Genomic DNA, 17,222 nt, shown 5'->3' on the forward strand with positions numbered 1-17,222 from the left:
ACCCAGAGCTGGACCAGCCAGCTAGGCAAGGGTCAAAGGACAACCCTTCACACACACACACACACACACACACACACACACACACACACACACACACACTTACTCATACTAAAGGACAATTGTTCTGATTCAAGTCTTCCCAAATAGATTTTGCAAATCTACCATAAGTCCCATCCTGTGATCAAAGATAGCGTCTCTGACATTCTGTCTTTCTACAGCTGACGTCTACAGACACCCCTTGACCATCCCCCCAGAAAAGGTGAAAGCTAGGCTGGTGCACAAACCAATCCCAGCACTCAGAAGGCAGAGACAGACAGATCTCTAAATTCCAAGGTAGCCTGTGAGCCATCGGACTTCCAGATATTGTTCTTGGGGTCATTGTTGTGGTTCCCACATCTACTATACATTGAGTTCCAGGCCTATCAGAGATACACAATGAGACCCTGCCTCAAAGATAGATAGATACATAGATACATAGATAGATGGAAGACAGACAGACAGATAGATAGTACTTATTTGTTTTTATAGTACTATATGCCTTTAATCCCAGCATTTTGGGAGGCAGAGACAGGAGGATTTCTGTGAGGCCAGCCTGGTCTACATAATGAGTTCCAAGATAACCAATGCTACAGAGAGACATTGTCTAAAAACTAATAAAAATTAAAGTTAAAAGTGTGTGTGTGTGTGTGTGTGTGTGTGTGTGTGTGTGTGTAGAAATGAATTGTTAGATACTCAAGCAGTGGCTCATGATTATAATAGAGAAATTTGGGTAATGGCTTGTGTTGTGGAGAGAGGGAAGGTGGACAAGTTCAGAGTGGGAAACAGAATTTTCTGTGTGCCAGGCTCTGACTCCCTCAGAGTTTGGTATGGAAAGGCTCTAGATAAAGAGAGGGCACAGTTATTGAGAGGAACTAATGTTCTCCCACCTCTCACTTTACCTAAGGCTTGAATATTAATTAACAACATGTATTTAAAACAAGTAAGTGCAAAGGTCTTTAGACCAGACTAAATGAAGAGGTTTAGAGGGGTTACCCGTATTGGGGAGCTCGGAGGCAGGTATCCTGACTGTTGGTCCTCCCACATCTCTATCCAGATGAATGGCATCCTGCACTACCTGCCCTTTCAAGCCCTAGGTGGAAAACTCGTGGTATTCCGCCAAGGCAAGTACGCTATCCTACGCACGAACTTCAGCCTGACCATCAGCTATAACTGGGACACCCACGTGACCGCCAAGGTGCCCAGCAACTATTTTAAGGGTGTGTGTGGGCTCTGTGGGAACTTCAACGGGGACCCACGTGATGACTTGGGTGTGCAGATTAGAGGAGAAGCCCTTGACCCTCGAGACTTTGGGAAAAAGTGGCTGGTGTCATCACATCCTGGCTGCAGGACAGACGAGCAACTTCTGTGTCCTAGCTTCAAAAAGGAAATAGTAAAGTCTATTACGAAGAAATGTCATATTCTTGGTAACATATCCGGGGAGTTCAGGCACTGCTGGAGAGTGCCCGCCTTCAACAGTGCCCTCATAGAGTGTATGTACGATTGCTGCCGCATGCCAGGCCAAACTAAGCCACTCTGCGACTCACTGGCCACATACACCTCTATATGCCAGTCTTCTGGGGTCGCCGTGCTTCCATGGAGGACTGAGGATCTTTGCCGTGAGTACCAAGGGAGTCAACCTGGGATTGGGTCTAATGCTTGTTCATTAGCGTACGAGTCACACTGTTTGATCCTTCCGCTGCCTGGTGAAGAAGGGCCTGTGCTTATGCCGTGGAGCTGAGACCATAGGAAACCGCTGTGTACATACAGGAAGGAGGCTGCTATGACCAAGACACAGGGTCTTCCACCTCTTCTGGTTTCATTTTACTTTCCTTGAAATGACCAGCATGCCTAGAGCCCACAACAGCCCACAGCGTGCGGATTTCCTTTGCCTTGGTCTTAGTAGTTCGGTGTTGGGGCATCCTTTAAGTTTAGATTTTATGGGGTGCTGTGGTAGGAGCACGGCATGATGCAAGCATGGCATGATGTGTTGGGGAGCTCCCGCCCAGCCTGCTTGATCAGCTGCTTCCCTTTGCCTTTACAGAGCTGTCCGCCGGATAAGGTTGATTCGCGTTTTGTAAGGGGGAACAAGAAACGGTTGACTTTGCTTGGGTTTGTTCGTTTGTTTTAAGGTTTATTTTTGTTTCATACATGTGAATGTTTTGCATCTATGTCTATGCACCAATGGGCAAGACATGCCCAAGGAGGCTAGAAAAAATATCAGATCCCCTGGGACTGAACATACAGATGCTTGTGAACTACTATATGGGTGCTGGGAACCGAACCTGGGTCCCCCGAGAAGGGTAATAAGTGCTCATAACAGCTGAGCCATCTCTCCAGGCCTGTGTTTGATTATTGGTTTATTTATTGTGACACTAAACACTTTCACTAAAATGTAGTATAAGTAATTATTTTTAATTACTAAATATTTCTTAATGCCTGAAATCAAACCACCAAACTTATATTTTACTGATCCTACAAAATGAAGAAGCTGATGCTATATTCTCTGATATACTGCCCAGTTTGTACATACAGGCATGCATAGACTTATTTAAAATATGTAACATGTCTTATCATTTATATCCAGCATGAGCAGTGTCACTAAAGATATTACAGATGAACCCAAACTACAGTTACATCAGAACTGAATTCTATTTCTGAGGCTCAGAAACTATAATAAAAGGGTATTCCTCTGACCCTACTAAACACGGTAGTCTCTTGAAATGGGGTGTGTGTGTCTGTCTGTCTGTGTCTGTGTGTGTGTCTATGTGTGTCTGTGTGTCTGTGTGTGTCTGTCTGTGTGTCTGTCTGTGTGTCTGTCTGTGTGTCTGTCTGTGTGTCTGTCCATGTGTGTATGTGTGTCTGTCTGTCTATGTGTGTCTATCTGTGTGTGTCTGTGTGTCTGTCTGTGTGTGTCTGTCTGTGTGTGTCTGTCTGTGTGTCTGTCCATGTGTGTATGTGTGTCTGTCTGTCTATGTGTGTCTATCTGTGTGTGTCTGTGTGTCTGTCTGTGTGTGTCTGTCTGTGTGTGTCTGTCTGTGTGTCTGTCTGTGTGTCTGTCCATATGTGTATGTGTGTCTGTCTGTCTATGTGTGTCTATCTGTGTGTGTCTGTGTGTCTGTCTGTCTGTCTATGTGTGTCTATCTGTGTGTGTCTGTGTGTCTGTCTGTCTCTGTGTGTGTCTGTGTGTCTGTCTATGTGTGTCTATCTGTGTGTGTCTGTGTGTCTGTCTGTCTCTGTGTGTGTATGTGTGTCTGTCTGTCTATGTGTGTCTATCTGTGTGTGTCTGTGTGTCTGTCTGCCTGTCTATGTGTGTCTGTCTGTGTGTGTGTATGTGTCTCTGTGTGTGTCTGTTTTTCTGTGTGTGTCTCTGTATGTGTCTCTGCATGCACTCGTGTATACTGAGGAATCAACTCTGCCCACCCAAGAATAAATAAAAGTCTTTGATCTCTTTGGCCCCTCTCTCTGCAGCAATGAACTGCCCACCTCACAGCCACTATGAGTTGTGTCAGCGAGGCTGTCCATTGACCTGTGGAGACCAGCCGGTGCCTGGAGGCTGTGGCTCAGATTGTTATGAGAGCTGTGTCTGTGATGAGGGCTTTGTCCTGAGCGGTGAGATCTGTATACCCCTGTCATCCTGTGGTTGCGTGTACCAGGGCATCTACCATGCGCCAGGAGATGACTTCTATCCTGGCCCTGAGTGTAACTCCCTCTGCCACTGTAATAAGGGCGGCCTGGTGTCTTGTCAGCCCTCATATTGCGGCCCACATGAAGTCTGTAAAGTGATAGATGGCATCCTGAGATGTGTGGGGGTGGGCTCTGCCACCTGCCATGTGTCAGGGGCTTCACACTACACTACCTTTGATGGCCGCCGCTTCGACTTCATGGGCACCTGTGTGTACGTGCTGGCTCAAACCTGCTGGACCCAGCCTGGCCTGCAACCGTTCACAATACTGCAGGAGAATGTAGTCCGGGGCGACAAGCAAATCAGTGTGACCAAGATGATCACCATCGAGGTGGCCAACTACACCCTGCAGCTGGAGCAGAATCAGTGGAAGGTTAAGGTGAGGCAGAGGTGGGGCCCTGGAGGAGACATGGACCCCGGGGGTTGATATGTGAGTGGGGCATGAACAGTGCTCAGTCTAGGACCCAAGAGAATGTGTGAGAAAGTGTGACCACAACAAGAGGAAATATGGGTAGAAAGCCTAGAACGAGGAGGGAGGCCTCGGGGACTTGAAGCCTTTCCAATGTTGCTTTGTTTCTCCTGTTCTACCTTTAACTAACCCTCTCCTCATCTTCCTATGCGCTCCATCTTCCTCCCACTATGCCTGGTCCCAGCATGTTGTGGGACATGATTTCTGAGAAGTCAGGAACAAACATCTGCTCACCCCTAGATGGGAATCAATTACGGGCCAGACTAACAATACCACCCATGTTTAACTTGGTGAACCAGTGAGTTTATTGGGTTTCTTAAAGGAATAAACTCATTGTAAACAACTCAAAGCAAACCGGGAAAACAAAAAATCCACCCCAGCACAGATGAGGACTGAGCAAAGCTGAAACTCTGGAGCTTTCTGAACCACCATCAGCTAGTTCTGCAAGTAGGAGAGTCTCCAAGCAGTCCCCGTTGCTTATATAACCTTGAGGAGGGAGGGACCTTAAGTATCTGCTAAGTTTTAGGAACTTCCTGAGACGTGTGAGTCTTATAGAGCTCCCTTTTAGAACTTCTGAGTCTTAATGAGCCCCCTTCAAGGATGAACTATATTTAAGGGAATTTGCTACCCAACACTGCCCAAGCCAACTCCTTGGTTTCCTACCCACAAGGTGCACTTGATATAGTCACAATGTAGAAAAGTTCAGAGGTAGGAAAGGTCCAAGGACAGAGGACACTCTGTAACCACCATCATCCCTTAACAATTATAGCAACAACAGCAACTTGTTTTGCACGCTGCCCCCAGGCCCATTGGCTGCTAAGCAACTGGCACTCTCACCATCAGTTTAACCTTGCAATGGTAGCTGGAGAAGGCACCATGATTGATTGGACTCTTTTTTTTTTTTTTTTTGGAAGACTAAGTCCCATCACTGTGTTGAAATTCTTTAGCAAAGGCAAGGCATTTGCTGCTAAGAAACAGCACCCTGGATCCCACACCACACCCTAATGCTTTTCTGAGCAGGAAGACTGAGTCTCACAGGAGACTGGCATTTGAGATGCACTGGGAATTTCCCCACTGACGTGCAGCACCCAGTAGTTGTGCTGGGAGCAGTAGAAGCAAGAGCTGTCCCACGCCAGACACAGGTTGCAGGGGCAGCATCTTCCCTAAGGAGCCCCAAGCTCTGAGGTTAGCAGCTGACACATGAGCAGCTCCAGTCAGAGGGAGCGCTCTGTTCCTGTCACCAACCCCCCAGCTTCCCTGTGGCTGTCCCTCACTGCAGAGGCAGAAACTGAGCCCAGAGGGTTAGGTGACGTGCCCTTCACTACCAGCCTGGGGAGGAATGGCTGTTGATGTCTTTTGGACACTCCAGACATGCCTAGAGCGTGCCTCTCCCTGCCTCCTCCCAATCTCTTTGCACCTGTGAAAAGCCGGTGGGCGGGGTGTGTGTGATGAGGAAGGGCACAGATGTGGTGAGCTCAGGGGTGCACCAGGCAGAGCCCTCGGGTGATCCGCAGGTTTACCCACACTTCCACTTTCATCCAGCCACCCTTACAGCAACAATTCTGAGTGCCCCAGGCTGTCCAGATTGACTTACAAACACAGCCCCAAGCCACTGGTACATCTACATGCCCAGCCCATAGACAGGAAGCAGAAACACAGGTGAGTCTCCCACCTAAGGGCACAGAAAGGTCTTCCCATGATGCTCTTTCTATGGTCCTACCCCAGTGCCTCACAGGAACTCGCCATTTGATTTAGGGCCCTCTTAGATTCATGGTGTTTTTATGGCAAGGTTATAATTTTTAATCACACCAACAAAGACCCTTTTTCCAAATATGTTCGCATTTCGAGGTCCTGGCTCTCATATAAGGTACTGTTATTGTACATTTTACAAATATGGAAATGGGGGGAGCAGGAAGATGGGGTTAGTCAGGATTTCAATGTCAGACAGGAACATCTAGAACAGACTTAGTGATAGACTGCATCAAAGTGTGCTGTCTGGAGCTTGGCGGTCCCTGACTCCCAGGTGAACGCTGTGTACATGAAGATGCCTGTGTCGCTGGATGGGGAGAGAGTGCAGGCCTTCCTGCATGGCACAGATGTGGTAATCAAGACCAAATTTGGCCTGCTCGTGTCCTACGACCTCAAATACAGCGTGCGTGTCACCGTCCCCCGCAACTACTATAAACACATGTGTGGCCTGTGTGGGGACTACAACAACAACCCCAAGAACGACTTCCAGAAGTCCGATGGCTCGCAGGCAGTCAGTCCCGGTGAGCTGGGGAAATCCTGGGAAAAAACTGTGCCGGGTTCCTCCTGCACACCCCGGCCAGCCTGCAAACCGGGGCAGGATTGCACCCCGAAGTGCTACCCAACCCTGGAAAGGAAGTACAGTGGGAACGAGTTCTGCGGACTGCTCACCAACCCCACAGGGCCACTGGCTGCCTGCCACAAGCTGCTGGACCCCCAGGGTCCCTTGCAAAACTGCGTCTTTGATCTTTGCCTGGGTGGCGGGAACCTGAGTATTCTCTGTAACAGCATCCACGCCTATGTGAGCGCCTGCCAGGAGGCTGGAGGCACTGTCAAGCCATGGAGAAACCAAACTTTCTGTCGTGAGTGATGGGGCGCTGAGGGGAGGGAGAGGGGAAGCTTGGGAAACTGGAGTAGAAGCCTGACACCCACTCCCCTGTCACAGCGATGGAGTGCTCGCCTCACAGCCACTATGAGGTCTGCGCAGACACCTGCTCCCTGGACTGCTCAACAATTACCACTCCCATAAAGTGCCTGAAGACGTGTTCAGAGGGCTGCGAGTGTGACACTGACTTCCTGCAGAGCATCACAGCCTGTGTGCCCATGGAGAAATGCGGCTGCCATCATAACGGAGTCTACTATGAGGTAGGAACCCAGCCTTCTTGACAGAACCCAGGACTTCTTCCTGAACCCAGGCCTCTCTGCTTGTGCAGCACTCTAGCCTTCCCGCCATTTTACCTTCTGAATACCTCTACCCACATCTGTCCTCCTCCTGACTTGGTACACCTTGTCCTTGTCTAGTCCTTAATTTTCCTCCCTCTGGTCGGCCCACCTCACAGGAGTAGAAAATGTCACCATGGGTATTGATGTTTTCAACTCTTCTTCCCCTGGCTTCCTAAGCCAAGATTTCCCTTTGTGTACCATGCCGGGATAAAGATGGCTTTCCCACTGTGAGTCATGGCTGGAGGGAGTCCTATTGTACTACGATAAAGATCCTATGTAGGAAAGGAAAAACATTTCAAGTGCTGATCCTGGGCACTTGGTATCCACAGATGTTTAATAGAGGGGACCAGGCAAGAGCTGCTCATGGCAGCGCTCTGGCTCAGGAAGGGTCACAGTTCTTACAAAGGCCTAAGAGGTCAAGGATTCCTCAGCCCTTGTCGGCAGTCAGTGTTATACCACGAGCCTGGCGTATGAAAGTCCCGTGCATGTAAAGCTCTCTGGAAGTTTCCCAGCAAAACAGAGCCTGCTGCTTCTGTTAGGGTTTAAATATCGACCCGTGCCCGGACAGAACGCACCAAGCCAACATGGCTCCACGTGGAGAGATTTAATGAGAGAAGAGGAGTAGAGGAGAGGAAAGGCTGGCCATGGGCACGTGGAGGGAAGTGGGGGAATGGAGAGCGACAGGGATGAGGGGAAGAGTAGGGAAGAACAAAGAGCAAGAGAGGGAGGAGGGGGCAAGCAGCCCCCCTTTTATAGTCAGGCACAGCTGGCTGTTGCTAGGCAATTGTGGGGCGGAGCATACCCGGCAGCTGTAGGGGTGGAGCTTAAACAGAATACCAAGTTTCTCTTCCGGCTCTTTACAGCCTCCTGCCCTCCCGTGACTTCAGTTCTTCATCCTTCCACCATCCCCTCTACCCTCATCCCAGTTGCTCTTTCCCACCCCTCAGCCAGCCACTCCCGCCACTTTTGCGGTCCAGCCTGCCACTAGCTCAGCTGGCCTCTTCTTCAGCTGTCACACTTTGTGACTTTTCCACCTTGGCTTGCTAACTGTTCAGCTCTCATGGCCACCCAGTGGTCTCTGTCACTCTCTTTGTGTTGCCTGCTCTGTCCTCAATACTGAAAAGCAAGCAGGAAAAGACCGCCCAGAAGCAGCCTTTCATTGGGCCTATTCCTAACACCACGGAAGGTGGCACAGGGCTCTGTTTCCCAGCTGACTCAGTAGGTGGGCAGAACAGCGTGCTTAGAGTGCAGGGGTATTTAGACCACACACAGTGCAGGGATATTTAGACCACACACAGTGCAGGGGTATTTAGAGCACACACAGTGCAGAGGTATTTAGACTGATCACAACTTTGCCTCTTCAGCGCCAGTCAACAACATTCACTGCCTGGCCACCAGGGGGAGCACTTCACCTCCAGCCTAGAAATGGCTTATAGGATCATCTAGAGTTCGCCTAGATCTGTGATAAGGAAAAGTCTAGTGAAAAACAAAAGTCTTCTCCACAAATGCAAAACCACAGGTGCTACCGTGAGCTTAATCTGGCTGGTTCGCTTGAGTGACAGTCCTTTGGCTCAAGGGAGTCACAGCAAAGAAGAGTCCAGGAGCTACCAAGTAGGGAGTCAAATTGTCCTACCCTCCAATATCTTACAGGAAAATGAACACCAGGGCTTACAGTACGAGAACGAAGAATTTATCTTAACAATATGACTATAATAGTTTTTTTAAGATTTATTTTTATTTTGTGTGTGAGCAAAATTTATTTTGTGTGTATCTTCGTTCTCATACTGTAAGCCCTGGTGTATGTTCTTGGTGGGTGTCATCAAAGAAGCTGGGGTGGAGGTGGGAGCATCAGATCCTTTAAGACTAGAGCTCCAGATGCTTGTGAGCTGCCATGGGAGTGCCGAGAATCAAGCTCAGGTCCTCCGGGAGAGTAGCCATGGCTCTTAATGACTGAGCCATCTCCCCAGCCCTATTTTATAGCCACTGGCCAGTGCCCCAAGGAGACATGTGCCCCATCCGCTGTCCCATGACCACAGAGAGGAGCCTTGTCTATTATAGCAGCTATTCATTTCCTCTGCTTCCTCCTCTTGCTCCCTGACATGGAGGTCTGCCTTAACGTGTGCGTGTGTGTATGCATGTGTGCCTGTGTGCATGCGTGCGCACTCGTGCATGTGTGTGTGTGTGTACACATGTGTGTAACTGTCTTGTTTATAGAAGACTCAGAGGGCAGCCTCCTCCCTGTGGTTCTCCTCCCATAACCACTAGCAATGAAAGCAAACGTGTGGGTGGCAATGCCCACGAACCTGTCTGAGGTGCACAGAAAGACTTGTTATGAAGTCATATATATGCTGTCAAGAGACTGGTGAAGTGTCTCACACAGACCTGCACGTCACTTAGCTTTCACAACAGTTATCTTTCCTTGCTTCACCTTTACCCCTTTACCCAGCAGCCTGGGTTATTGAAAAGCCGCCTCTCTTTGCTGTCGCCTGTGCTTTGCACATTGTATCAAGACCGTTGTACTTTCCAGTTTTTCCCCCAAGACAGGGTTTCTCTGTGTAGCCCTGGCTGTCCTGGAACTCTGTAGACCAAGCTGGCCTTGAACTCAGAGCTCTACCTGTCTCTGCCTCACAAGGGCTGGGATTAACGGAGTGCGCCACCACCACTGCCTGGCTCATTGTATTTTATTAGTCCTGTCCTATTATTAAGTATCTTCTGTTGGCCAATGAGAAAAATGACACATGAAGAAAACAAATTGTGTTGTTTAGAGTTTGAAAAGAGCCTGCACCAGAGCCTTTGCCCTGATCTTCTTCTTTCCTTCCTTCCTTCCTTCCTTTCTTTCTGTCTTTGTTTCTTTTTTGATGGTCTTGGTATGTGGCCCCTAAGTGACTCACTATGGAGTCCAGACTGGCCTCAAACTCTCAGGGATCCTCTTGCCTCAGCCTCCCTAGTGACAGGATAATATGCCAATGGCCCTGGCAGGCTTTGTTTGTATTGACTATTTAACTCTGCTTCTCCTAAACTGTGCAGATTTTAGAATGAATGGGTGAATGAATGAATAAAGTGAATGGATGGATGGATGGATGGATGGATGGATGGATGGATGAGTTGAGCCTCAAAGCCATGCTGTACCTCAGTTTCACTGGCAAAGGACCACACTGCTGAGAGCTGCCCCCAACCTCTCTGTGCCTGAAACACTGGGTATTGGCACCCGCCTCCCGTTACTGATCCACGGTCTCTGTCCCCACAGCCAGAGGAGTCAGTTCTCATTGAAAACTGCCAGCAGCACTGTGTGTGCCATCCAGGCACAGGCATGGTGTGCCAGGATCACAGCTGCAAGCCAGGAGAGGTGTGCAAGCCCTCAAGAGGCGTCCTGACCTGCATCAACAAAGGTGCTGGGCAGTGTGGCTGGGCTGATGGGTGATTGGGGGGGGACATGGGCTGGGAGTGACGTGCTTTGTGGTGAGAGATCAGAGGGCTGTGGCTTGAGATGCCAGACCTTCGACGGGGATTCCAGGAGCCAAGGACAGAGGTCGTCCAGACTGGGTGTCAAGGAGCTTTATGGGATACTGAGCTGCAGGAATCCCTAGCCAAGATTTCGATGGTGGATGCCAAAGGCCCTTGGATTGGGCCTTCTTTTTCTCTCAAATGCAGTGACAATTACCTAAGTTTGCCGGCCACATGGCCTGGAGCACAACTTCTCACTGAAACACCTATTTATTCACAACTGCAAGCACCGGAAGGTTCTCTGACTTCTTGCCCATGGGCTCATCGGATTGGACATGGGGCTTCAGAAACCAGCTTCAGGTTCCAGGGGTCACTGGGAAATCAGAGCTCTGAGTTTCTAAGGTGGCCGTTGCCAGGATAGAAGCAGAGACAAAAATCAAAGAAGAACCTTGACTCTGGTACCTTCAAGCAGAGGACCGTCATTTTAGAGATATAGGTCTCAGAAGAGGCACCCCTCATTCAACATCGAGGACCCAGTCTTAACCTCAACCTGGTTTCTGAGGAAGGCACCCCTCTCCTGCAGTGAATAAAAATTGAGAACCCCAGAACCGAGATCTGGGCTGGGGTTCTCAGAAATGAAGAGCAGGATTTCAGAGTCACTGAGGAAAGTCTACACTGATCGGTGTCACAGCAGGAGAAAGAGAGTTTAATCTGAGGGTGTGGCTTGGTCCTTAGCACTCGAAGCACACGGGAATCCATCGATTGCACTGGAGCTGGGGAAGGGCGCTACCAGTACTGACCGCAACAGGGGAAGGGAAAGCACAAGCAACAGAAGATCCATTGAGTGGCCCCTTCTGGGCTTCCTTCCCCACATTAGAAGGCAGGGATAGGGAAGTGACATACCCTAAGGCTGTCTCAGACCTCACTGGAAAAGGCACCCTTGCAACCACCTCTGGGTGTCAGAGGATCCAGCAGGTTGGAGGTTGCAGGAGTGAAACCCCCACTCTGGTGCTGAGGGAACGCAGCTGGAAGCAGCCACCTGGGGTATCTAAGTGACTGGCTAGAGAGCCAGTGTCCCAACTGCCTCAGGCCTCACAGAGGCCTCTGTGCTGCTGCTGCCAGAAGAGCAGAACAGGTTGTGAGGATGTGAGGACAGACATGGGCCCCTACCTCCTGCAGACTCCCCAGTGCCCTCTGCTGACAAAGCTTCCAGGCTGACTTCAAACAGGAAACAAGACAGAGGAGCAAGGTTGAAGGTTGGATAACTAGACACAGAGTGTGTATGTGCGCCCCATAACTAGAAACATGAGGATGCGGGGGGGTATGGTGGCACTGACATGGAGCCTTGGACATGAAAGCTCTCCAGTATAATCATCAATAATGAGACTCCCAAGGCAGAACACAATGCTACCTGCAGAAGAAGCTACCACCTCTGGCCATAAGATGTAGACTGGGGGCTGAATCAAAGTGTCAGATGTTGGGGCCCCAGACACAGAAATCTCACCAGGATATCCCAGGACTGAGGTCTTGAGCAGAGGGATGTAGAGTCCAGGAGAAGGTGTGTGATCCCGCTCTGTAATTGGAGTTACAGATGGCTGCCAGCCTCCACGTGGATGCTATGACCGACTCCCCTCTACAAGAGCAACACATGCTCTTACCAGCCAAGCCATCTCTCTGACTTTTCCCACAGCAACCCTAGGACATAGGACTTAGGCGTCAACACCGTTCGTTGCCTGGGATCTGCTCTCCCTCTTAGCAACATTCACAGCCAATATGCCTGGTAGAGTGTGGGGTAGATTCTGGGAACAGTCGTGCTCGTGGTGGGCAGCCACTCAAGAACATGTCTCCTCTTTCCACAGACCCATGCAAAGGTGTTACCTGTCGGTCCCAGGAAACATGCACAGAGAGAGACGGCAAGGGTGTGTGCACAGCCAATTACGAGTCCAAGTGCTGGGTGTGGGGAGACCCTCACTACCATTCCTTTGATGGCCTGAACACTAACTTCCACGGGACCTGCAGTTACCAGCTGGCAGGAACTGGCTGCCCTGGCATCAGTGCTGAGGGCTTGACCCCCTTCAATGTCGTCACCAAGCATGAGAGCCAGAGCAACCCTACTGTGTCCAACGTGAAGAAGGTCACCGTGACTACCTATAACACCAGTATCACTATTCACAAGAAAAAGATTGGCAGAGTTCAGGTACGATCAGTAGGACGGTCATCCAAGAACACAAAGAAGGCCAGAGTTGGGAGAGATCTTGATCAATCAAGAGAGCTAAAATAGACTCCAGTGTTCCCAAGAGCCTGAGAGAGTTGGTTAGAATGTCAGCCAGGAGGAAGCCCTTGGCAAGAAAAGGGAGGGGACCAGGGTAACACACTGCTCCCGTGACCTCTGTTGGACTCCCTCTCTCCTCAGGTGAATGGAGTTCTGATGGCCTTGCCTGTCTACTTGGCTGAAGGGAGGATTTCCGTGGTTCATGGAGGCACAAAGGCTGTGCTGGAGACTGACTTCGGTCTTCAGGTCACCTACGACTGGACCTGGAGGGTGCAAGTCACACTGCCCAGCAGCTACTATGGTGCCGTGTGCGGGCTCTGTGGAAACATGGACAAAAACCCCAAAAATGACCAAGTCTTCCCTAATGGCACAGTGGCACTCTCCATACCTGCCTGGGGTGGCAGCTGGCAAGTTCCAGGGTGGGATCCTCTCTGCTGGAATGAATGTCAGGGGTCCTGTCCTACGTGCCCAGAGGACCGAGTGGAGGAGTATGAGGGTCCTGGCTTCTGTGGACCTCTGTCCCCCGACACAGTGGGTCCCTTTGCCAGCTGCCATTCCCATGTGCCTCCTGAAAGCTTTTTCAAGGGCTGTGTGCTGGACCTCTGCCTGGGTGGTCAAGTCAAAGACATACTATGCCAGGCACTGGCTGCCTATGCAGAAGCCTGCCAGGCTCATGGCATCAAAATCCAGGACTGGAGGACTCAGGCTGGTTGTGGTGAGTGGTGGGGAGCAGAACCAGACCTGGGTGCATGACCCTGACGCTGCTGGGTTGGGCTGGCTTCGCTCCCACCCATTGGGGTCTTTCCGCTGGCTTTGGTTCATCGCTGTCTCCTGGCTGTGTCTGTCTGTGTCTCCAGCTCATCATCTCTCTGTCTGCCCCTCACTCCATCAGCTCTACTTTGTCATTGTGTCCCTCTCTGACTGTGGATCTGCAAGTCTCTCTGTCCCCTTCTGTCTCTGTTGATGTGTCTACGTACTCTGTCCCCAGAGGCCAGTCCAACATTGTTCTTGGTTTCTCTCCCTCCTTCTACCCACAGAGATCTCCTGCCCTGACAACAGCCACTATGAGCTCTGTGGCCCACGCTGCCCAGTCAGCTGCCCACCCCCTACACGACACAACCCCCCAACTGCATGTGACGGGCCCTGTGTGGAGGGATGCCAGTGTGACCTGGGCTTCGTCCTGAGTGCTGATCAATGTGTTCCCCTGGATGGTGGCTGTGGCTGCTGGGTCAATGGCACATACCACGAAGCAGGCACCGAGTTTTGGACTGATACTACCTGCTCTAAGAGGTGTCACTGTGGACCTGGAGGTGACTCCTTGATCTGCAAGTCAGCCAGCTGTGGGCTGGGTGAGGAGTGTGCCTTGTTGCCCTCTGGGGAGATCGGCTGCCAACCTACAAGCATAGCTGAATGCCAAATACTGGGTGATCCCAGATATATCACCCTAGATGGGCACCGGTTTGACTTCCAAGGCACCTGCGAGTACCTGCTGAGCGCACCCTGCCATGCGCCACCCCCAGGCATTGAATACTTCAATGTCACCGTGGCTAATGAGCACAGGGGCAGCCAGGCTGTCAGCTACACCCGAAGTGTCACTCTGCATATCTATGGCCTCAGCTTGACCCTCAGTACCCAGTGGCCCAGGCAGCTACAGGTGAGTGGGTTGAGCATCTTTCCCAGGTTGGCGGGAGCATGAGGCTGGCTCACATTAGAGCCGGTGGGACCGGGAAGGCTGGAAGCAGCGGCTTCTCCAGGCTCAGCCTTCCAGTATTCCTCTGCAGGGTGGATGATGGAAAGTATCTACTTCATGGTAGTATAAAGAACCAATGGACTGGTCTCTTTCCTATTATTATAAGCAGCAATCACGTGTCTAATACAACTGATTCTGAATGGTGTAGATAAGATTGAAACACAAATACACCAGACTCAGCTGGTTCCCCTTTCCCGCATCCACAGGTGGATGGAGAGATGGTAACGCTGCCTTTCCAGCTGCAGTCACTACTACTTGTTCACCTAAGTGGCACGGGCCTGATAGTACACACCACCTGGGGGCTCTCCCTGGTTTTTGACGGAGACAATTTCGTGCGCCTGCGGGTACCTGCCGCTTACGCAGGCACCCTCTGTGGCCTTTGCGGGAACTACAACAAGAATTCCAGCGATGACCTGACCGCAGTGGACGGGAAACCTGAGGGCTGGAAAGTGGGCGGAGCTCCAGACTGCGACCAATGCCAGCTTAGGCCTTGTCCAAAACCCTGCACACCTGAGCAACAGAAACATTTTGATGGCCCCAACGCCTGCGGCATAATCACGGCCCCAAAAGGCCCGCTAGCACCCTGCCACAGCCTTGTGCCACCCACGCTGTTCTTCGAGGCGTGCTTGCTGGATGCCTGTCAGGTTCAGGGACATCCAGGAGGCCTCTGTCCTGCCATAGCCACCTATGTGATAGCATGTCAGGATGCCAAGGCCCAACTTGGAGAATGGAGGAAGCCAGACTTCTGTCGTGAGTACTGAACCATGTAGCTCCACACAGACAGGGTTACCCCCTCGCCCCCTCGTGACAAAGACACACCCTGACACTAATATAGAAAACCACCAGTGGGATTGGGAAGTACCCAGGGCACATCAAAGTCAGAAACCCTGGGTACAGACCACTCTGGAGGTTCGTTTTTCTTTCTTTTTTTTTTAAAGATTTATTTATTTATTATATATAAGTACACTGTAGCTTTCTTCAGACACACCAGAAGAGGACATCAGATCTCATTACAGATGGTTGTGAGCCACCATGTGGTTGCTGGGATTTGAACTCAGGACCTCCAGAAGAGCAGTCAGTGCTCTTAACCACTGAGCCATCTCTCCAGCCTGAGGTTCGTTTTTCTAATGGACTCAGCAAGGAACCCCTGTCAGAGATCAAGTTTCAAGCCTCTGGACCATCTCCCACACTGGAACAGACCTAGCCACACAGAAGTGGTCAGATAGCCCAGTGGTGTCTCCAGAGACCCTACATTGCCTGCCACATGCAGGTCAGACATCAGATGATATGCTCAGCTGGAATCAGGACCTGTCCCCAGCAAATCCAAGCAGACTGAGTCAGAAGGTGTGGGACAGATCCTTCAGGCAGATCCAATCTGTCACCCAGTCACATACACACTGCCACAGTGGTACCCTGAAACAGCACATCAGAGAAACCCATGCTCCAGTCATGCTGGCACTGTCCTCAGTCAGGCTGCCTGGCCTCCCACACACATGAGTCTCTAGTCACACTCACACCAGTAAGGCATAGTTTGTTCTAGACCGTTCTGTTCATATGTGTGTGGTCATATCCCCAGATAGTCACTTGCTTTAGAAGTACTTGTCAGGGTGGTACACCCTTCTCAGTGAGACCAGGTCATGCCCCACACCTGAGATTCCATATCAGTGTCCCTGTCATATGTTCTAGGTCCAGTCATGTGCCAAACCAGACGGAGCAGGCCTCAGTCAGGCTCTCACACCCAAGTCCTCCTGATCCCACCATCGCCTCTGCCTGACTCTTCCTTGTTCTCTCCCCCGCAGCCCTTCAGTGTCCTGCCCACAGCCACTACCAGCTCTGTGGCGACTCCTGCCCTGTGAGTTGCCCGAGCCTCTCAGCCCCTAAGGGCTGCGAGACCATCTGCCGTGAGGGCTGTGTCTGTGATTCTGGCTTCGTGCTCAGTGGTGACACCTGTGTTCCTGTGAGCCAGTGTGGCTGCCTCCACAATGGACGCTACTATGTGCTGGGTGACACCTTCTACCCAGGCCCTGAGTGTGAGCGGCTGTGTGAGTGCGGGCCTGGTGGCCAGGTCACCTGCCGGATAGAGATCTGCGGGATCCATGAGGAGTGCCGGATAGAGGATGGCATCCGGTCCTGCCACCCCAAGAGCTCTAAATTAATGCTGGTCCTTCATGGTATTCACTACACCACACCCGACGGCTTGGTTTACGACCTCTATGGCTCCTGCTCCTACATCTTGGCGCAACTTTGTTTCCTGAAACCTGGAGAGGAGGAGTTTTCCATTGTGCTTGAGAAGGACTTGGCTGGAGAGCCCCAGCGGGTGGTGGTTACTGTGGCAGACCAGGTTGTGGTCCTGGCAAAAGGGCCACAGGTGAGTGGACACAACCCTGCCCATGGTTCTACAGGGACACAGTCCCACATAGGGGGTCACCTGAAGTGATGCCCCTACTTTGGAAGGTCTTAGGGGACAATGACCAACTCGAGAGTCCTGAGAGTACCCCAGGACCTGGCGATTTAGAAGGCAAAGTGTCTACCCTGAAACCTATTGGAGACGTGGCCCTGTTGCTACCCTGGGAGATTAAAATGACCTCACTCCAGT

At 51.0% G+C, this 17,222-nt stretch overlaps 1 protein-coding gene across 1 annotated transcript in view; it reads left to right on the top strand.

The window, feature by feature from the left end:
• The window catches only part of Fcgbpl1 (Fc fragment of IgG binding protein-like 1), a 37,993-nt gene that overhangs the window by 13,274 nt on the left and 7,497 nt on the right, over window positions 1–17,222 (top strand). Inside the window, 10 exon segments of the mRNA NM_001164656.1 lie at window positions 1,094–1,655; window positions 3,508–4,100; window positions 6,214–6,799; window positions 6,883–7,082; window positions 10,408–10,549; window positions 12,464–12,801; window positions 13,018–13,591; window positions 13,914–14,530; window positions 14,833–15,376; window positions 16,426–16,994. Of these exon segments, the coding sequence (NP_001158128.1) occupies window positions 1,094–1,655; window positions 3,508–4,100; window positions 6,214–6,799; window positions 6,883–7,082; window positions 10,408–10,549; window positions 12,464–12,801; window positions 13,018–13,591; window positions 13,914–14,530; window positions 14,833–15,376; window positions 16,426–16,994 (4,725 nt within the window).

The sequence above is a fragment of the Rattus norvegicus genome, chromosome 1 (assembly GCF_021556685.1).
Source record: "Rattus norvegicus strain SHRSP/BbbUtx chromosome 1, alternate assembly SHRSP_T2T, whole genome shotgun sequence".
Classification (NCBI taxonomy): Eukaryota; Metazoa; Chordata; class Mammalia; order Rodentia; family Muridae; genus Rattus; species Rattus norvegicus.